Source organism: Loa loa, assembly GCF_000183805.2.
Source record: "Loa loa unplaced genomic scaffold supercont3.279, whole genome shotgun sequence".
Classification (NCBI taxonomy): Eukaryota; Metazoa; Nematoda; class Chromadorea; order Rhabditida; family Onchocercidae; genus Loa; species Loa loa.
The window spans coordinates 22,500-45,043 of NW_018108459.1; the positions used below are offsets into that span (position 1 = coordinate 22,500).

The window sequence follows — 22,544 nt, forward strand, 5'->3', positions numbered from 1 at the left end:
ATTATTATTATTATTATTATTATTATTATTATTATTATTATTATTATTATTATTATTATTATTATTATTATTATTATTATTATTATTATTATTATTATTATTATTATTATTATTATTATTATTATTATTATTAATTATTATTGTTATCAATTATTATTATTACTATTAATTATATTTATAAAGCTGTTTGCTTATTTGTATGAGAGATTAATTTTGAATAAGTTATTTCTTTTTCTTTTCATTAATGCGATGATAATGATTGCTGTTAATAAGTTTTATTGATAATCTGTTAAAGCTGATTTGGTAAAATAACTGTTTTTTCTGTTAAAAGTGATTAAGAATTTTAATCAAATAATTGTTATTTGAAATGGGTCGATATCATTACACTAACATTTATTATTATTGAAGAATTTATAGTATTTATTTATTCAGATCAAACAAAAATTCGTGATGAAGAGAAGACAGCCAAGAAACGTGATCGTTCATTCTTTAGCGAATTACGTGAGCGTTTAAGCGGACGTCGACGTTCCAAACGACGTGCTAAAAGTTGCGAGCTTGGAATTGGTGAAATGGAAGAAACCGTATCATTGCCACCTTCTCGAGATATATCAAGGACACGATTTTCAGGTAAGCATTTATAATAAATCGGTTTCAGCAATAATTTTATGAAAAATTGTCATGAAATTATTTTCTTCATCAAAGTATGATTTCGATTTTGGTACAGTTTGGATGAACTCCTCGACAAAGTTATGATAACTTGAAAAATTTGAAATAATTCAGATTAAATTGCAGAAAAATCAGGCAGTCGACATGATTTAGGATCATATGGGGAGAAATCGGAACGTTCTACCAAGAGCCTATATGAACATAGTACATTACTTCTTGAGACACATGAAAATGGCCAGAAACGGTGAGTTTCTTGGCTGTTCATATATCATTTCAATTGAGAGATAAGGCATCATATTTATTTTTGCTGCAAAAAAAAAAAAAAAAATCAAAAATGCAACAACGAATTGACAATAGATGATGCCAAAATAAGGTTAATTACAGGTAATATTAAAGATCAGTTTTCTGTTAGAAAAAGGTCAATTGCAAATTACTTCAACTTTAGATATTATCTTATACCGCATGCAGTACTAGACGAGCCAGGAGTGACAGAACTTTTGCGGCAAGGGAAAAAGCTACATGTTTACAACGATCATACATTTGTCGCCGTAAAAAGTCGAAGGTTCGCATCTGATAAATGATAACAATGATAATACTCGTTTCCAATTTCACTTCCCTTTTTGTTCTTTCTTCTTACTCTCTTCTTAGAAAATTAGAAATCGATAATTTGTATGCTTCAACAGTATGTTGCAGTGGTACCGTATGCAATGTATGCCATCAGCGTATTGGACGAAGCAGTTTCACCAAACAAGCTTATCAATGTCGAGGTAAAGATAATTTTACATTATTAAGGATTTATGGCTGACGAAGGAAAAAAGCAAGGCGAAGTAAATCGATTTCAATTAAATTAAAATATTTGATGAGAAAATATTTTGATTATTATATTATTTCCCTAATAATCGATTTCTCATTACTCTATATTACAAAGCAAATCATATCTATGAGCATTTGATTGTCCAATTAAACAATTTCTAATATATTTTATAATCAGGATTCGTTTGAAAGTATTGCAAATTGTCATTAATTTAAAGCAATTACTTGCAGAAATTTTTCAGCTTTATTGCTGTAAAAGTCGTCAGTTCTATTTCTGACAAAAAAATACCATTCTTTTACGGAATGAAGCCTTTAATTTTAATATTTTTCTTATCCAATTTATGCATCTTTATACTATAAGAAAAATGAATAAAATCAGGAACATTTCATAGATTATATTTAATTTAAATTGAGCCCAATTCAACTTAATTTAATCCGATCCAGCTCAATTCAATCCAATTCAATTTAGCTTTTAGTTCAACTTGATTCAACTCCAGTTTTTAGCATTACTTTTGTTTTAATTTTACTTTAAAAAAGCTTGACTGAATAGCTTCTTTGTCCGACTTAATGCTAAACAGCTTTACCTTTCATTACAGACTGTCACATTGTATGCCATAAGTCATGTCATTATAAGACCGAATCTTATTGTACAGCAAGTAATGTCGACAAATTGAATATGTAAATTTTTCATTACCATTACTTTAATAATGTTGTTGCAGTCGTCTTATGTATGTTCCTGAATGAACTCATTCCAGTTCAAGTCTATTCTGGATATAATTAAACTACCATATACAACTTAAGTAGTCCGACTTATTGACAATGCAATCTATGAAAGCATAACTTTTTAATGGATAATATCACAAGTTCTTTAGAAAATTATGGAGTTTATTCTGGAAATTCATAAGCAGCTATAAATTTCGCATGGAATTATTAAGCAATTGCCATTAAATAATCGCTGTAGTAAGAAAGAATATCTTTCTTTTTCTTCGACAATATGTAACAATATATTTTTCAGAACGAGAGATATTGATTGGGAATATCTTTTAACAACCAATCAAATCGATGAATTCATTTCCGAAGATGGCATATAAGTATATAAATAAAGTATTATTGAATCAGTACAGTATTATTCATCCTGCCGAAGTTATACCTGCTCCAAAAAAATGTATCCATCAAGTAATACTTCGATAAGATTACCACTGATAGATGAAATGCACAAAAAAAAAAAAATATCCCAGGGATAACTATGGAATTTCAGTCATAAAATTTTCTAAATCCGTTTAATTCACTTGACGTTTTAATACCACAACAAATAGAAATTTAGATCAAATAGCTAAATTTCGTTTTGTTAATATGCTAGAAAATGAAAAGTTTGCATATTTTATTATTTCATGACGCATTTTTATGACTCTGTGGTGAAAATACTAACTAAATAAATTCTTCATTTCCACCATCTCAACTTGACCTCTATCCAGTCAAATCAGATCCGAATTTTAGTTGAATCTTGCTGTTGTCAACAATTTGTCATTTCTAATTGCTCGACATCATAACTTTGTAGCTCTCACGTACAGTGTACATAATTTACCATAATACTTATCGAAAATTAACCATAATGCATTTTGTCACATACGATGTATCGGTTGATATGCCAAAAATGTCGATGAATAAATAATCTGCTTGGCATATCGTAATGTTGTCAAAAGTAATATTTAATCAATTGTTTATAGCAACAGGATTTGCAGTAACTGTTAGAAAAAGAAAATCCTGGATAAATTTCAGGGAACATTAAGAAGTATACGGTAATAAGTCATCATGTTGCCATTACTACAAAGGTTTACAATGGTCTCATTATGATATATCATGATATTTTCTCATTATCATAATACCATAATTCCATTATGATGATTTGTTGGCATTTCCAACTACGATTTATAATAATTCCTTACTGTTTGTTTTTCTTTCATGCGTTCCAATTGATTGTATGTGTCATATGTTTTGCGAATCAAAATATATTATCTTGATGATTTCGTGATTCGAGAATTGGTTAACTGTTTGCTTTTGTAGCAAACAGGAGATGAAGTTTGAAAAAAAAGCGAAGAGAATTAAAGAAAGTTCAAAAAAGTTTCAAGGAAGGAAGTTCGGAGCTACAGAAAAATATTCCCATTTTAATTTTCATCGATTACCTCGATGTGGACGAATCATAAGATTTATGTACACCGACAATAAACATTCATAGTGACCAAGCTACAAGTATGATTCACGTCTTCGTACCTGAGATTTCATTATGGATGCGGTATTCGTTACGGTTATCCGAAAATAGTATAGTAATCGGGTAAGGGAGCTATCATCAGCACGGAAATAAAGGCAAAAATCAACATAGTTCGAATAAAACAGGCAAAAAATCAACAGACACAAGTAATTGATCCAAAAGTCTTGAGTACAATAAACGGTAGATAATACTTCATGCTACGATCATATATACGTGAACGGAATGATGATTACCTTCCGTTTCATTACTCGTATCTGAAGAAATCCGTATCCTACATGTTTGCTGCAATAATGGTCATCTGTAGACTGGCTTTACTTCTTCATACCACTGATCATATTGTATGTAGACGAAATGACAATTACAATTTTCCGGATGCGAGTGTTAGGTCATCCGCATCCGGAAAATTGCCGACATTAAAGCATACAAAATGTCAACCTCCGGATAGGGCATTAGGAAGCTTCTGGATGTAATTTAGAAAAAAATGACGAGAAGTCTTTGAAGTACAAGAAAAAACCCTGGCAACACGTTGGAACACAACGCACAATCGACATACCATCCAACTCGCATCAACCATTCTTAGAAAAATCTCTTCATCGGCTGGGATTCGATATTTCGCAGTGACTGCACTTTGTCCATTACGATGTAATCCAAAAGTATCAAATTGACTCTATGCCCATATAGGAAATCTATTTAGTGTGTTCTTTTTTTGGTCCCGGGAGGTCTTGATAGTAATATTTTATGCAGTTTTCAATCTTTGTTATGCTCCATCGTAACAATATCAAGTTTAACCACTGGTAATCCTATTATAACTTCGAAGCTCCTACATTATTTACTTATCAGTTTTTCAAAGGATAGTTTTACTACTGGAATAGATCACCTACCAACTTACTGTATTTTTAAAGATTGAGCAGTTTAAATGCGTCCTATGCAAGCTCATAAGGTCACTGCTCAATGTTGAAGAGATTTTTGATTGCAGAGTTATCAGTCCCTTCATTTTTTAGATGTCTACATTGTACACGTGTTCGATCAGTGGTGAACCAGCGGAAGTACCCGTTGTATCGCCCGTTTCTGGGCGGATTTTCGAAAAACGACTTATTGTCAAATATGTTAATGAAAATGGCACTGACCCATTTAAGAACGAAGCGCTTACAATAGATCAGGTATGTTCCACGCATATTTTACAAATTCGGAAATTTAATGAAGATACCAACTGGTTTTGTCCTTTGCTTATGCTATATCTTCTGGCTATCTTTTTTTGACTCGTTTCTGCTTCGCAGTTAGTTGAAATCAAGACCGATGTGGCGAATTCGATGCCACGTACTATTGCGGCAACATCAATACCATCAATGTTGAAAGTACTACAAGATGAATGGGACGCATGCATGCTCAATAGTTTCATGTTACGTGAACAATTACAAAATGCACGTCAAGAATTATCACATACATTATATCAGGTTAATGCATCAATTTACTTTGCAATGAATGCAACGTGGTATTTCTCCTTTTCTAGTTTTTCTGTTTAGTAATTAGATTTTAATCCGTAAAGACTTTTTTCTGAATAATATTAGACTGTGAAATAGAAGGACCATTGTATAAAAACTATGGGATCCAACTTCAAGTTAAATTGATATCAAATTGTAAAACTTAAGTTTGTATTATGAGGTCTATCGAGAAGCTCGTATTTAGAAAATATCAAAGTTTTAAAGATTTCTTGGATTTTCCAGATTTTATTGACATCAAATTGTAAAATCCAAGGTTATATTATTTTTTTCCCTTGTAGCATGATGCCGCTTGTCGTGTGATTGCGCGTTTGTCAAAAGAATTGAATGCTGCACGTGAGGCACTTTCAACACTGAAACCACAAGCAGCGGTTGATGTTGGCAGTATACAAGATGAAATGGAAACAGTAGATGAAGGTATCACTTACATATATTAAATTTGAATAGAATAGAATTACAACGAACACATCATCTGGTTTGCTTTCTTTTAACTGCAGCAATGTATTGTTCATTGCGAGATCCTTTTGAGATTCTTCTATATTTGTCAGGTGTGCAAGGAATCAACGAAGTGGTGCTGAAAAAGTTACAAGACAAAGCAGCTACATTAACAGCTGCACGAAAACAACGTGGGAAGAATTTGCCGGAAGCATTGTCAAAACCGGAGTTAGTAAAGACATTTACGCAGATAGCATGCCATACCGGAATTCATAGTACAAGTGTGCCTGGGTTGACGGCTCTTGACGTTCAGGTGATTTTAAGTGTTATTTGGGTCTATTCGGATAAATCATCCACGGAATTCCATAGCGACAAATTTCTTGGAAAAGGTAGATAAGATAACCGAATCGTTTGCAGGATAATATGGTACTGACTGGTGGAATTGACAAAGGTGTTGTTTTGTTTAATAGTGAAACAGAAACAGTTACAGCAACATTCAGAGGTCATCAGAAAAAGATATCGGCCGTTATTCTGCACCCAACGAAGGAAACATGTCTTTCGGCATCTTCTGACGGACAGGTACTGTTTGAATTGTTGAAAAATTCACGAAAAAAAAAAAGGTATATCTCAAAAACTTTATGCATTTGTTGGATTTTTTTCCTGGAAAATGCTGAACGTACATGATGATGGCAAAAATATTTCATAAATTCATAGAATTATTGCTTTGGATTGTGAAGATTAAAGGTTTCTGCTATTAAATTCTAATTATTTTGTAATGCAGTTTAGGTTCGAGTTTGGTCCATCAAAGAGGAAGCTTGTTGTCATGTAATTGAAACTCATGAAAGTGCCGTCACAGATATATCGTTGCATGCTACTGGTGACTATGTCCTATCTGTTTCGAATGATTCTTCTTGGGCTCTCTCTGACATTCATTCTGGAAAGACTCTCTGCAGAGTATGGGTTTTCCTTTGCTTTTTTGACTTCAATTTTTTGATAAATGATTCCTAGAGTTTTTCGAGTTTCAGGTACTGTGGATTTTTAAGTGTTAAATCAGTGCTTTGATTCTCATATTTTAAAACATTTTCTGTTTTCCGGTATCTTCAAAGGTTATTTAATGTTATCAATTGAAATCTCTGTGATAGTATAGTGGATGATGGTAAATGTGCATCTGTAATGAAAATAATAACATCTAATTTACTTTAGTATCACCCAATACTTGCCTGCTTTAGGTGCATTCCGATGATAAGAACAAGGTGCCAATTTGCTGCGGACAGTTCCATCCAGATGGTCTTATTTTTGGTACTGGAACAGCAGACTCCATAGTAAAGATTTGGGATTTGAAGGAGCAAACAAATGTTGCGAACTTCCCAGGCCATCAAGGTTTCTTCTTGCTGCAATATTCGTTATGTTGTGGTGATACCACTGAAATGCTAGGTTAAGACGATGAAATTATATTAACCTTTTGGAGAATTCCAAAGAAATGGATTTCCGATCTATCAGGCTTCTGCTATATGGTCCAAAATAGTACGCTCAAGTTTATCGCATATTTTATTATGCTGTGTGTGTATTTTAAATCACGGCAAATTTCACACCCATCGGGAAAACAATGGAAAACAAGAACTTAGATCTGTTGGTTTGAAAAAATGTAAACAAAAGTAATCGATGGCACTGGTGATAAAGTTGGGAGCAGTTATTGATGAAATTGGATTTAAGTAAAGTAAATGAATGAGGATGTAATTCTTCAAGGTATGGTGAAAGCAATTGCATTTTCTGAAAATGGTTACTATTTGGCGACAGGAGCCGAGGATGGTGAAGTGAAGTTATGGGATTTAAGAAAATTAAAGAGCTTCAAAACAATGACAATTAATGAAGGGAAGCATACGGTAAGTTCGAATATTACTGTAATTTTCCTGCTCTTCGCATTAGATTTAAACTAAGAAACGTTTAGAATCCAGATGAAGAGTATTCGAATTGGAATTTGGAAACAGTGAAAAATTCCTTGTTTTTAGTTACTTTAAAATTATAAATAATGCCCATTTATATTAGCTTCTTATATCATTTAAAAGGAACATCTTTGTCTAGTACTTAAGATTAGGTCTAAATATTTATCGATGGAATATCTTATGGTGCGACGCATTAAGAACTTTTGCATCATTATAATGCTACAGTAATACTGGTACCCAACTTTGCATTTCATCTTGACTAGCAATAACGAATGTTCAAAAAATAAGAGAGTACAAAGTCGACGTTGTTTAATTTTTGCAGCTTTCGGGAATTTGTTTCGATCAGTCAGGTACTTATTTGGCAGTGGCAGGAGCTGATGTGCAAGTGATACATGTTAAGCCTTGGACAGTACTTTCTACATTAACGGAACATAAGGATGCAGTTACATCGGTACGATTTGGACGTGATGCGCACAGTGTTCTATCAGTTGGTATGGACCGTTCGTTACGCATCTATGCTCCATCACAACAGTGATTGGAGTTTCCAGTTTGGAACTGTTTATTTGCAAATATATTGGTTCGACTTGAGTTCTGATTAAATGCTGAAATTAATTTTCGGTCTGACTTTTCCAACTGATTGAATTCAAAACATGTTTTCCCAATTCTTTAATTTCATTTCATTTTACTTTCTTCATAATATAATTTGTTTGATAAATTTATCCGAAGCGTTTTAAGGAATTGTTGAAATAATGCAGATTTGTTCCTAAATACTGTACCTAAAACGTAATGAAGTAATGTTACATTGATCTGTCATTAATTCCAAAATATTTCAGGAAATATTACTAATTCGTTGTTTGTTTGTTCATTAGTTTCATGCGCATCCTATTTATAAACAACACTAATAGCAGTCAATACGGAATATTACTTTCATTTTCTCCCGTAATGGAATTTCCAACGAAAACAGATATTTCGTAATTGAGCAAATGCCTGGAATTAATTGAAATGTCGTAGTGTTTTATTGCTTGAACAAGGTATCAGTAAATGTGTAGCATAGTAATCTCAGGAAAAATGCTAAGACTAAGGTGGAAATTGAATTTCTTCGTAATAGATTCCATAAACTAATCAACGGGAAGATCGTAATGGTTACGTAGATAATACTGCTGACTCTTAATTTTTGTTCTAACTATGCCACTGCTAAAAAATGTATTACAATGGATGTTTATTCAGTTTCAGTACGAAACATTTCATAAGAATACGTTAGGCATTTTTATATTGCATGTGGTCGAAGAAATAATTTCCTCAAGTTTGATGTTTCCTGTACTGTTTTTATTTTGCATTGCAATAAAACTTCCAAATAAAAGATGAGACTTGTTTTGATGTGTTTACAGTATTGGTGCCTACTGTAACTGAAATACCATGTTGTAAGTTTATTGGATTAGTTTTCACAGAATCCGAAAATACGAACAAATTTCTTGAAGGAAAATATTGTGTGTTTGCTCAGTTAAGTTTATTTGTAACTTATGAAAAAAAGAAACCGCGAAGTTATCGACTATAGGAAATCATTCTTATTTTTGGAAGACTTGGTTGGCTACTTGAGTTCAGTTGAGATGAAGAGAGGTTACATATCTGTTGTCCTAGACCGATGAGCTGAAGAAAGTATGTTGGTGCGGTGATTGTAGTACATAAAATTTGGATTAAAAATCTTTAGAAAATCTGGTGTGGAGTTAGTCATTATCTACTCACATTTCATTGTTTGAGTGATAGTAGTTTTGCGCCTAAAATTCCGATTATAAAATCAAATGGTTTTAAGCAGTCTGCATCGATGTTTAAAATTAAAAGGATATATAACGTCTGAAATTGTTGCGTTGCATGGGGAATCAACCTTATCGTTACTCGGTGTATGGAAATAAACGGAGGAGGTTGGAGCCCATCAGACAACAAATGATTTCGAATATTACACCGGCATCTAATGATGGTGATAACGGCAGTATCGGCATTTTCGGTTTGTTTTGTATGTAGCATAATCGTTCAATTCCTTCGGAATTTCAGTAAAAAAGGAAAAAAAAACTATATTACTGGGTGTAGTTATTCTGAATTGTTTAGTTGAAAAAAAATCGGAACTAAGCTCCGAAGCTTCGAATTTTTAGGTTTTATCACAAGATTTCTTGCACCAGTGACAAATCTTTTTCGACCCTCAGTTAAGTCACTAACAACTGAGGAAACATGCAGTTCAAATTCCGATTCTACTTTTTCTGGACGTTTGAGTAAACGACCAACAAATGGCGACGCGCAACAAATCAGCGGGAAAGGAACTAGTGAATCAATGAGTATGTTGTTTTGAATTATTTGAAATTATAGAAAATCTAGGGGAAATGTTGGTCAAATAGGTTGAGTGGTTTTTTTTCTTTTGTAAGATCAAATTAGCCTTTTTAAGTCAAGTATTTTAGAGTGCATCAGGAAATATTTTCCAGCAGTTTCAAGAAAGTGAAAAAGTCCTTGATTTTCTATAACCTTTACTTCTGTAACACTTTTACTTCAACTTCATAGGATATTATGACGTATTTTGATAAAGACGATGTATTATGACTAAAATAAGAGGAGCAACGAGCATCAATGGGTAGATTAGTCGGAATAATATTGTAAATGATTGTTTGGATTTTTTTTTTTTTAACACCATCTTATTGGAGCTTTTCTGTGCAAATGATGCGCTATAATCATCGAATAATTTGTTACCATCCATCATTATTATTCAGTGTTGTTTGGAAAAATATTCATATACTGTATTTAGCTGGTGAGAATGACGATCCGGTAATTATCGAGCAAGAAGATTCAGTGTTGTATTCGTTGATTTCAAAGAAAGGTTCCTGTTTCACACTTATTTTTTATTCACATTATCCTTAATTGCTTTATTTCCTGCTTTATTTCTCGACTTGCTACTGACTTTCAAATTTATGTTCTGGTGGAAGCATTATTGAGCAAATGGAAGATAAGGAAAACGAAAAGAAATGGGCAGTGAAAAATTTGGATGGCAAAGTCTCACTTGAGGAAAGAAGAAAATCAGTAAATGCATTGACTACAGTGCCGACATGGGGTAAAAATTAATTTGTTCACAAAAGTGTGTTCACAAAAAGTACACCTCGCATTTCGTTTACATCCTGCAAATTAAATTATAATAAAAAAAGTTGAATGAAATAAGGTGAATGATGAAATAAGGTGAATAAGTTGAATGAAATAAAAATCTGGTGATTGATATTAGGCAATCAGTTGTGATTAATTGGTACGAGACTACAGCTGAAAGTAATGCTGATTTCAAGAAACAAAACTTTTGATTGTTAGTAAAATTCCTGGAAAAAATTAAGGAAACCGGATGAAATATACGGAGTTTTTGTTTTTCAGCCTCTAGTAAAGACATTTTTCGGGAAAATAATGTGAAAGATGACTCGCTCCGGTACGATTCGCCGTCACCACAACCAGAGCATAGTATAAGTCAACAAATTTCGCCATCACATTCACAAGCAGGTCCTCTAATTTTTATTCCTCTCTGCCTACGCGCACTCATTTTTCTAAAGTTGGATTGATTAGGATCTAATGCTGATGACATATTTACCTTTTTGCACTGGTTTTATGCAACTTTTTTTAAATCAAATAATTTTTCCTTCTTACTAGCTTTACTTACAATTCATACATTTCATTCTCGGAAAAAATGCAAGATTTTAAGAGTTAAAGCAAAAATATCATTTGATCCTGATCACGCTATCAAGATTTCACTTTCATTAGGTATTTTAGGCTCACATGTCTTATCTGACAAATGGGAACGTCGGCGGACATTATCTTCAGCCAAGTATTTTTTAATCTTAATTTAATATTTGGGGGTCGGAATTTCGAAAATTGGACTGAAAAAACTGTCTAATTTAAGTAATAATGACTTCGAAAAATTGAATTTTTTTTTAATAGATCTGTATTCAAATTTATTTATGTATAATTGCAGGAATACGTTGTTATCAAGTCGTTATTCGCCATACAAGATTTTTTTATCGGAGAATCTCGATACTAGCAGAAAGGGACGTTTTGGTAGGCAAGCCAGTGTAAGTACATTTGTAATTTTATTCCATACAAAGTTTACTGGAAGAGTAAAAAATTATTGCCTTGTATGGATTATTGTCGATAACAGTGATGTTAAGCTGTTATTCAGGTACAGTTTCAGGTAATCGACAAGGTAGGCAAAGAACGCTACAGAAAATTTCTGGAAGAAGCGGGCATCCTTAAAGCGGACGTAACACTTTCTCATCATAATGAAAGGTATATTTTAGTTAGATATTGAGAAGATCTGGAAATGGTTTCAGGAATTTCAGTAGGAATTGATTTTTTACTTTCAGGAAGCGGTTACCCAAGAGAACAAATTATCTTGAGCTATTACAAAGAGGCCAGTCTGCATTAAATTCCGTTTCAAAAGGTGCTTCTCCATCAGCAAGCTTATCTCGAAATGGATCCACTACAACGAATAGTTCGGGTAATATTGCTGTTGCAGAAAAAAGCAGCAGTGATAGTGAATCCAGTGAGTATTCAAACTGCGACATGCAGGAAAGAAAACACTCGACAAGCAGGTTGGCATTTTACAGATGCTATCTTTTCTGCTCTCTTGCTTTTGCTTCCAGAACGAACATGTCGTTCTGATTCATAGTTTACTTATTTTTTTTTTTTTTTATTGAATACGGGATCTGAGCATATTGCAGAGAAGTCTGTGTAATTTGGGATACAAAGCATCGTGATGATTTCAAGGCTTTGTGGGAAAAAGAAAAAAATACGAAACTACTGGCAGAGCATCGTTTGGCAATGCATCATCAGCAAGCTGCTCTGAGGGATCGTCGGGCAAAGGAGTTACAGATTCAGAAGCGCTTAATGTGATACTTTTTGTTAGCTTTTCAGTTCCATAAATTTTATTTTACAGCTGTATGTGACAACATGTGAATTATTTCTTTGCAGCGAGGAAGCACGACGGGATGAGGAATTGAGTTTGGAAGATCAGCTGAGGAGAAAACTGACTCTCACCGGATACATTTTTCGATCGCGAAAGGTGAAGGATGAATTTCCGGGCACGTTTTTTTTTTTTATTATATATTAACAAAGCTTGGAAATTTTAATTTGAAAAAATGGAACTCTGATATTTCGAGTCATTTGAAAAAATAAAATTTCCCATTTCTGATACATTACCGAAACTCAAAAATTGCTGTTATAGAACTTAATGATGAAGCTTTACTGGTAGTGGAACGTGCTTGGGACCGAAAATTGTCGCTGAGTGAGAAATTATCTGGTGAAATAACGCGGAAAGATTTGCTGACATTGAAAGGGCTTGATTGGCTCAACGATGAAGTGATCAATTTTTATATGAATCTCATCTGCGAACGCTCACAGAATGATGAAAGTTTACCGAAGGTAAAATTTCTGCAGTTATGTAGAATTGTTTAGTGTTTAGAAAACATGTGCTGTAGTATTTGCAATTATTAGTAATTGGAAAATGGATTTAAAAATGATCAATTAAATCTTGCTTAAGTTTAAAATTCGTTATTTACGGAATTTCGCAGTTCTTCTTAGATATTGGTTTAAATGATATAATTTCTCAGTTCCAAAATCTTCCTTAAATCCCTTTATATTTTGATGGATGGTTCTTGATAAGGAAAATAGGTTTAACTTTTCAGCAACTTGCATTCTTCTTAATTATTTCGGAAACCTGATCGGAAATTTCTTGACACTTCATCATCTCTCATTTTCTGAACATTGTTTGGATCAGAATTAAATTATTTGATTCTTTTTCCAACACATTAACTATTTATACTTGTTTAGGTATATGCGTTCAGTTCATTCTTTTATTCCACACTGAGCAGTAAAGGATATGCATCTGTTAAACGTTGGACACGCAAAACTGATATATTTGCTTACGAGCTGTTATTGATTCCTGTTCATTTGGGTGCCCATTGGTGTCTTACTGTAAGTACCTCTTACAAATTTTTTTTACTTTTCCTGAAAAATTGTTTTATAATATGGGACATTATTTAGCACGTACTATTGTTGCGCATTTTCAGGTTATTGATTTTAAAAATAGGGTAATTGATTATTATGACTCAATGGGTGGTAGCAATGATCACTGCTTGGATATATTGAGGTAATCTTTCTTCGTTTATATTTTAATGAATTTGGGATAACTTATTGTTCCTAGTACTCTTTTTTAAACTTTTTAATTTACATTCATCTGCTCAAATGTGACCTAAATCTATCCTTACTTGAGACACTTTTTCTTTTTTGTTTCAGCGAATATCTTTGTGAGGAATCTGTAGACAAAAGGAAAAAAGAATTCGATCTTAGTGGATGGCAACTTGTGAATCGTGAAGTTAGTTTCTTGGCAATTGAGGAAAAAAAAATTCAAGCTTTAGGAATTTATGTTCAATTCTGGAAAAATTTTAGAGATGAAAGGTATCTGTAAAATAGTATGTTTGAGATAAATCAAAAATGAATCGAGTTTCAGGATATTCCGCAACAAATGAATGGTAGTGACTGTGGAATGTTTGCATGTAAATTTGCAGAATATGCAGCACGGCGTGCTCAGATCTCTTTCAGTCAGGACCATATGCCATATTTTCGTGAGCGCATGGTCTACGAAATATGTCAAAAAAAGCTTTTGTAGTCCTATATTGTAATATAAGGATGCTGATCAGTGTCTCGGCTGTTCTTTCACTTATTTTGGCACTTCTTGACCTTTGCTTCTTCACCTCACTATTCTATCTAAATTCTTCTCTAATAGCAGAATAATAAATACTCTCAATGCTTAAACTTCTGATATTCAGTATTCTCAAAAAATAAAAAATCAAGGGCGACTATTGTTAAATTTTTCATTGTTATGTGATCCAATTATTTGTGTAAAATCACTTACAGTTATTTATTCCATCTTGCATTTTAAAGATCGTATAATGAGATGTTACACAGAACACGGTGCTCATTTTATATATTTTATCCACTTTTGATAATTTAAATTTTAATTTCAATGTTGTAAATCGTATTGAATGAATATACAAGGGATAGAATAGTTTCTGCTGCTAATATTATGAGTTTCATTCAGTGTAAACGATTTTTATGTCTTCTCAGTAACACTGGACTATTTCAGTAAGTAATCGAACAGTCGAGAAATAGATTAATTGATATTTTCTTTTAACTCATATATTTAAATTATTAGAAGACTCGATTAGCACTTATTAAAATTGTATGGAAAGCCAAGCCTTTCTGTTCTGTCGTATTATTACTTTACTCCGTATTGAATAAACTTTTCATCAAAAATCATAAAAATTGAATTTTCCTGATAATATTTCCATTCAGCATTGTTAGCTATCGTGATATCAGTATACGACAACATAGACATACTTAGTTTTTGAAGTAGAGAGCTTATATTTATCCTTCATATCACTTTCATGATTTGGATGGCTAGATCTGAAGTAGAAGTACTGTACTCGAACGTTGACCATATCAAAGATGGCATTGCGGACTTAGCTGCCGGTACAGTAGGTCAGTATTTCTTGTTCAGTTCACTTGTTTATGAGGAATTGTGAGTTATGGTAACATCTAAACTGCTGTTGCTTTTCTTATGATTAATATTTCATTTGATGAAGATTTTTTCATTCTAATTCCTTACCCGTTATGATAGGCAATAATTTTTGAAGGTGGCATTGTAAACGTAGCTACTGGACAACCGTTAGATACTGTGAAAGTTAAAATGCAGACATTTCCAACTTTTTATCCAAAAGCTATGCGATGCTTTGAATCAATTTTACGACTAGACGGTATACGAGGATTATATGCAGGTTTTAGTTTTAGATTCATTAAAAAAGGTAGGGAGAGTAGCGAATTGATTAGAATAATACTGCAACTATTTTTTCTTAGTTGTATAATCTCGTAATTAAAATTCGAAAATTATTTGTGAAATTTTCCAGGGGTTTCCAGGTACTTTCTAACTTCTTTATTCAACTTTTGTTAAAATAATTCTAAGTTAATGAGTAGTGAGGAGTGAATAAACACTTTTGATTTAGGCACTTGCTGGGTATTCTCGTTGTTTTAGGTATTATGCCCGCTCTAGCAGCAAATATCGCTGAAAATGCTATTCTTTTCACTGCTTACGGATATTGTAGAAAGGTTAATTAATCGCTTCTTCATGCATCTTCTATATTGAAAGTTAATACGATGGTAACGAAATATTATTCAGATTAAGAAGTAAAGTGGGTGACATTATCATTCAATTGCAATCTGTTCAGATGTATTGATAACAAGCATATTAAAGTCCAGACTAAAGGAATTCATAGTGAAATTGAATTTTTCGTTTAAAGGATAAGTAAAATTTTGCCGTGATATTCGACGATTTGTACTAACTTTCTTTACCAAAAAATTTTAAAATGGTCGGTAAGATGAATTTTTACTTTGAACATTTAATTTATGGTTTTTTTTACTCAGCATAAAATTCTTAGGTGGTTGCATTTTGCATTGGGCGATCAAATCTGGAAGATATGACGCCAGTTGAAAATGCTTTATCCGGTTCATTGGCGTCCATTTTTGCAGCAATGGCTATTTGTCCAACGGAGCTTGTCAAATGCAAATTGCAAGCCCAGAGGGAAACTTTTCCTGGAATACGAAGGCAAACGTAATGTATTCATTCGATTTCTTGATAATAGATAATTTTCTATATATTCATGAAATTTCAAATACGTATAATATATTCCTGATGTTCAACCTCAAGTACTGGTATTGAATTATTCTTTATATGTGGAGTTTCCAAACTATTTTATATAATTGAGTTGTGCAATGGTCAATTATGTAGTGGTGCTGAAATCATTCTCCGGAATAACAATTTTAAAATGGCTTTTCATTTTGAAAATTTATTTGCAATTTTATTTCTGTTTAAACAATCTCGACCTTAAGCAACAACAGTTTCGAAGTAGTTTTCCTTTCGAACTTAAGTTTTAGACTTGAAAACAATCTGAATTGGCTGTAATTCTATTCGTATTATTTCTAACATATGCTTTGAGAATTGGAGTTATATTGTGACTGATCTGAACAATGTTTCTAGCACTCCTTTCTCAGTGTGTCGTGATATGTATCAAGCGGATGGTTTAAGGGCATTTTATACTGGTATGTTATCAACTTTATACCGTGAAGCGATTGGATATTTCTTCTTTTTTGGTGCATATGAATTATCCAGGTTTTATTTGACACCGGAAGGAAAATCGAAATCTGAAATTGGTCTGTTTTCATGTTATATATTTTTTTCCATTTATTGTAATGGATAAGAGAAGAAAAAAATTATAATCTGTGGCTAAATGGACATTTCAACAGTTTTTTGTTTCTTGTTCCTTGCATTCCTTAGGATACTTCCCCTTCTGACTTCTTTTCAGGTATTTTACGGACAGCGTTATCCGGAGGAATCGCTGGTGTAGTATTATGGAGTGCTGTTTATCCCGTGGACGTAGTTAAATCGCGTGTGCAAATTGCTGGCTCAGGAGGTTTCATTAATATATTTCGCAATATTATCAAAAACGAAGGTATACCATTGATTATCAGATTTTTGCAATTTTTCTAAGAATTAATGAAATTTAAACTTTAGAAATTCGATATGCATAATATTTTTTAAAATCATTTTTAGGTAATCGCAGTTTCATAATTTATGTTTTTCATGCTGAAAGAGATAGTCCTTATAGTGATATTTTGCACTTGATCTTTAAATTGTTCATTTCATTGTGATAGTACAGACAATATTCTATTGAGGTATACGAACACTATACAATGGACTAACAATTACATTGGTTCGTGCATTCTGTGCAACTGGTTGTCTATTTGTGAGTTACGAGAATTCAAAGTTATTATTTAGAGCGTGTTTGTCATGATTCTTATTCGAGCGTTGTGTATTGAAAAGTTCATGAATTTTGGATGTTGAAATAATATCAGTGTCACGATTAATGATAGTTTTTGAAGTTCGTGCTTTAAATTTTTCCAGTGATATCTTTTTTCTACAGTTTCTTGATTTCATGCTCTTAAAACGCAGTTGATGAATTTAACATTCAACTACTCAAAAATTAATTGTAATCTTTAAACGAAACAATGAAATTTTTATTCACAATGGATCTTTTTAGCGAAATTTTAAATGTGTCAAGATTTATTCAGAATTAAAGACTTCTTAGGTAATATATGGAGGTATTGTACTTCTTTTGAGTGAAATCGCAAGATTAGATGGAAGCAGTGAATTATCCACTTCATCAGAATTCATTTTTACTGTATCAGGATTGTTATTGCAATGCCATAATCCTGTTATCATTATGGTTCAGACTTTCAAGACAATGTAATCTGACTGAGATGAAATTCGGTTTGAAATTAAAAATTTGGCCAAGCTGTGTTTACTATTACTAGACTAATTTTGGATTAAAGTTGCTGTTTTATGTTTGATCTTGCTATATAAGGCAATAATTGCTGCCAAAAAAAATACAGATGAGATGACTGGAGGACAGGGATTGTATTATTGCTTGGTGAGGAGAAGCAACGGGCAAGAATCAGTTTGTCTGACATGTTTTTCTGTAGTTTTGTCCCAGGCCTGTATATGATTTATGTGATTCAATGTCTTATTAAACTTTTTTCTTTTATTAATTCATTATTAGAATTTGAGCCAAAAATTATATGTGTATAATACATATATCGGCATTTCTTCCTTGTATTTTTCCTCCTAATCACAAAACGTACAAAATTTATTGCTTTCTCATAAATTTAAAGTGTTATGATGTGCAATTTATTGCTTTCTCATAAATTTAAAGTGTTATGATGTGTAATTTATTGCGTACGAATTTTTCCATGATGTTATGCTTTAGTAAATATTATCTGTATATTTTGATGTCATTCATCATGATTTAATAAATTTAAAAATTTTCGTAGCATTATCCATGCTTTTCTCATTATTTCAGAAATTTCACTAATAATTTTTGATACATCTGTGAGATGATGTAAAGTGCTGGAAAAACAAGTAATTTAAGCATCACTTCAAAATTGGTTGATTCAGAGATTCGGTTTACTCAAAAGGCAGATTTAGTAATTTGACAATTTCAGAAAGTGAATTTTGCAAGTAAATAATTTGGAAAGATAGATTTGGTAATTTGACAATTTGAGAAGATTGTCTCTAATGGAAAACCATATACTGCAGGCATCGTATGAAAACTTCAAACGTCATGTGTACAAAATCAGAAAACGATAATGAGTGAATTATTCCGGAAACTGTAATTCATCATATCAACGTGGTTTTTGTATCAACAATCGAAGCAAATTTTAAAAATTTCAATTCAGATTTTCGTTTGGGAACAAGTATTGTACTGCTCTAGCTGCATTATACTTTATTATTTATCAAGATTTCGATAATTACCCGATGATTCGCCTTGAAATGAAAAGGTTATTATAAAATGTAGTGGGATGGCCTTTGCATTGAAATCATCAACATTCTTCGATGGTAGTAAAAGTAGTAGTGCTGGTAACAGCGAAGGTGGCGGTACTGGTAGCAACGAAGGTTACTGGCAAGAATAATAGGTTTTCGATATTGTACCATTCCTACGCATACGCCATCATCATTATCATCACTATCATCATCGTCATCGTTGACATTATCAACATCATCACAGTCATTGTTATCATCATCGTTGTCATTTATAGTGATTAATAATAATTGATAATATAATGACAATAATAAATAATAATCAACAGTAATGATAATAGAAATAATAATAATAATAATAATAATAATAATAATAATAATAATAATAATAATAATAATAATAATAATAATAATAATAATAATAATAATAATAATAATAATAATAATAATAATAATAATAATAATAATAATAATAATAATAATAATAATAATAATAATAATAATAATAATAATAATAATAATAATAATAATAATAATAATAATAATAATAATAACAGTAGACAATATTTATTTCTCCATTCTTCCTTTTTCAATTTTTCCACTAATCATTTTTTTTAATGAGTGATACAAATGTAAATTTTGTCCATTATTATGAGAAATACGAATCAGTTTTCCAACTGATTAAAAATATTCTTTTTTTTAATTTATCAATTTTCATTTTTTACAATTTGCAATATTTGTTGCAATAAATTTAAAAATTAAAATTTCAATACATTTTTATTAAAAAATAACGCATTTTTTGATGGTATTCGAATTTGTATGTTTGTTTTTTCTTCTTTTTCTATTTCTTCTTCCTTTTTTTTCGCCTACTTTTCTGTATAAACTAACTTTTCGACTACCAACTATAAAAACATAAGTTCCATCTGGTGATACAGCCATTTTAACCGGATCAAGTACAAATGCACGACGTGATGAACGTTCTTTGAAAACCTTTAAATGTAATTTATATACATAAAAAAAAAAACAAAACGAATAATTTTACAATTTATCAAAAAAAAGAATAATATTTCAATTCTAATTATTTTCAATTAATTAAAACTTTCACGACTGAATTTATTATATCGAAGATGAAGAATAATATGAACTTGCGCATAATGTTTTGTTATTGTATTCTTTGCTAAAGATTCCCACCACCAGCGCCATAACCGCCCTAACATTATTAATTGTTAATTTTCACACAAACTTTTTACCATCAAATTGAATGCACTGAATTGCATGTACATCAATTCAGTATATAAATTAAAATTGGAAAATGAACGATTAAAAATGAAACTTGCATATTTTTATATAATATTTAAATTTCATTTAGTAGTTTTTTTTTGAATTCGATATTTCGATTTATAAATGTGCAAAATTTTTGATTTCATAAAATTCGGTTAAATGAAATACGAAAATTTAATCCTATTACCTATTCGTTTTAATCCTATTACCTATATGTTTTCATAATTAATATACTAGTAATATAAGCCATTCAATGATATATAATTATTATTATTATTTTTTTCAAATCATTTATACTTATCAGCAATTTTTTTATTCACCCACTTATATGAATTAAATTATTTCGAATTAATTTCATTAATAATAGATTAAATGTTTCAGAATTGTAAAAAATCATCATATCATATATTTGTTTTCTTTTTTTTAAATCGTGAAAATTTTTGTGCTACAAGCTTTAATTAACTGTAATTAATTTTTATAATAATTTCAAGTATTGTGAGAACTTCTTAAAAAATCATTCCAACTATTTTCAATTTTAAAAATGGATGTCAAACTTTACATCAATTTGAATATCGTTTAACGAAGGGCAGTAGTATTACAGATGATTGAGATGAAGCGGTGGATAACGTTGGAAGAAGTAAAGAATGAAATATTAAGAAAATGTAAAAGTGGAGCTGCTAAAGAAACTATACTTGTAGGAATGTCTTGTCTGATGTTCTGCAACAAATTTGCCTGCTGATTTTGATATTCTGTTACTTCCAGAAGTAACCAAAGTGGTTTCACAGTATTAAAAGTGAAATCGCATTAAACAAAAAAAAAATGATAGTAATCAAAATGAATTTGTAATAATCGAAATTAATTCAGTAATTAATGGAAAGCCCCAGTAATCGATGTGAATTTATAATTAATGTTAATGCTTGCAGTAACAGTAATATGGAACCGATTGTTATTGTTTTTGTTAAAGTCGTGAGAAAATGGGATCTTTATAGAATTGACATTTAAATATTAATTTTAAAACTTAATTTTTAAGTTTTTTATGTTCAAATCAAAATTTCTAATTTTCGAACCTAATTTTTAGTTATTTCATTTTTAATCTGAACTGACGATAATCAAAAAGAATTTACAGTAACCAGGATGAATTTACAACAGTCAAATGAAGATTGACGATAATTAAGGGAAATAGAAGGGTAAATCGATTTCGAAGCAGTTTGGTACAAATCGAAAGAAATTCAACATTACAATATTCACCGATCAAAAAAATATAGATACATGATTTTTTCTCGCCAAATATCCATGCTTTTCTTCATTTTAAAACTTTGCAACAAATTCAGATTAAATTATAATATAAATATACTTCAGTATTTGCTTATCATTCGTGCGATGAATTTTTTGAAACTTTTTTAAATTAATCAAAATTTTACCCGAAATGCGTGAAAGTTTCATCATGAAAGTCTTCAATAGCTTATCTAAGCAAGCGTAAATTACTAAAATATCATAAAATAATGCCATAAATACCGAATTAACATAAAACTTGATATAGCAAGATGAATTACATTTGATAATATTAGCAGTATTGCACATTTCTCTTCCTTTCTTTTGTGAATGCAAAACTGTTATCTAATAATTTCGTGTGTGAAATAATAAATTTTGATTATTTAAAGTTGATAACATTCAATTGAATTGAAACATTTTTATTAAATTTTGATTGCCATCAATTTATACTGCTTTGTTTCTGTTCGAAACAAATGATAACTGAAAAATGCTTTGAATAGTGCATGGATTTAATGAGATTAAACATGATAAAATTAAATTTAACTCATTTTCCTTATAATATTGCTCCCCTCATTTTGATTAAGAATATGCCACTAAAGGTCTCCAGCGCAAATGCCGGTTTATGCCAAAATTTCGTTAACAAGGTTAGATGATAAAGAGTAAAACTTCGACCTCAGTTATTCTTTACCTATATGTGTTATGAATTAATTAATTAAAAAAATTTCATATAATGAGTTTAAAATGATTATTCAGATCCAATAATAATCATGCATAGTATAATTTAAAGATATATAAGATATATTGCATTGATCGCCTTCCCTTTTTTCTTTTGCTCTCCCTAGTTTTTTTTTTTTGCTCTCCATACTAAATGTCTATAATGGGATCAAATAGTTCCACCAGTTGAGCAACATAGAATATGATTTGGC

The 22,544-nt window shown here is 31.2% G+C and overlaps 5 protein-coding genes across 6 annotated transcripts in view; all 5 read left to right on the forward strand.

Annotated features, from left to right (window-relative positions):
• LOAG_18370 (hypothetical protein) overlaps positions 1-1,471 on the forward strand; it is a gene marked incomplete at both ends in the record, with an annotated part of 5,452 nt that extends 3,981 nt beyond the window's left edge. Inside the window, 4 exons of the mRNA XM_020451031.1 lie at positions 433-627; positions 793-910; positions 1,112-1,228; positions 1,360-1,471. Of these exons, the coding sequence (XP_020305222.1) occupies positions 433-627; positions 793-910; positions 1,112-1,228; positions 1,360-1,471 (542 nt within the window). The remainder of the gene's footprint in view (positions 1-432; positions 628-792; positions 911-1,111; positions 1,229-1,359) is intronic.
• Positions 1,472-4,739: 3,268 nt separating this feature from the next.
• LOAG_04853 (nuclear matrix protein SNEV) lies at positions 4,740-8,837 on the forward strand. Its single transcript, XM_003140390.2, has 9 exons — positions 4,740-4,908; positions 5,026-5,202; positions 5,529-5,664; positions 5,796-5,995; positions 6,100-6,261; positions 6,469-6,636; positions 6,912-7,062; positions 7,429-7,565; positions 7,948-8,837. Exons 1-9 carry the CDS (start codon positions 4,750-4,752, stop codon positions 8,158-8,160), a joined length of 1,503 nt encoding a protein of 500 aa, XP_003140438.1. The 5' UTR covers positions 4,740-4,749; the 3' UTR covers positions 8,161-8,837.
• Positions 8,838-9,494: 657 nt separating this feature from the next.
• LOAG_18371 (Ulp1 protease family) lies at positions 9,495-12,530 on the forward strand (the record flags this gene model as incomplete). The annotated part of the gene is made up of 9 exons (XM_003140391.2): positions 9,495-9,627; positions 9,773-9,952; positions 10,414-10,485; positions 11,022-11,144; positions 11,412-11,466; positions 11,614-11,710; positions 11,830-11,924; positions 12,002-12,229; positions 12,359-12,530. 9 exons carry the CDS (start codon positions 9,495-9,497, stop codon positions 12,528-12,530), a joined length of 1,155 nt encoding a protein of 384 aa, XP_003140439.2.
• A 176-nt stretch (positions 12,531-12,706) lies between these two features.
• Positions 12,707-14,304, forward strand: LOAG_18372 (hypothetical protein; the record flags this gene model as incomplete). Its single annotated transcript, XM_020451032.1, has 6 exons — positions 12,707-12,722; positions 12,862-13,058; positions 13,467-13,610; positions 13,706-13,785; positions 13,932-14,010; positions 14,146-14,304. The coding sequence occupies 6 exons, from the start codon at positions 12,707-12,709 to the stop codon at positions 14,302-14,304; spliced, it is 675 nt and encodes a 224-aa protein (XP_020305223.1).
• A 772-nt stretch (positions 14,305-15,076) lies between these two features.
• LOAG_04855 lies at positions 15,077-18,369 on the forward strand (the record flags this gene model as incomplete). 2 transcript variants are annotated; one of them, XM_003140392.2, is made up of 7 exons in its annotated part: positions 15,077-15,176; positions 15,332-15,472; positions 15,727-15,800; positions 16,130-16,302; positions 16,729-16,901; positions 17,054-17,200; positions 17,424-18,369. In XM_003140392.2, the coding sequence occupies exons 1-7, from the start codon at positions 15,083-15,085 to the stop codon at positions 17,540-17,542; spliced, it is 921 nt and encodes a 306-aa protein (XP_003140440.2). In that variant the 5' UTR covers positions 15,077-15,082. The 2 variants fall into 2 exon arrangements, with proteins under 2 accessions (XP_003140440.2, XP_020305224.1); XM_020446694.1 differs by lacking the exon at positions 17,424-18,369 and adding an exon at positions 17,302-17,399.
• Between the last annotated feature and the right edge of the window lie 4,175 nt (positions 18,370-22,544).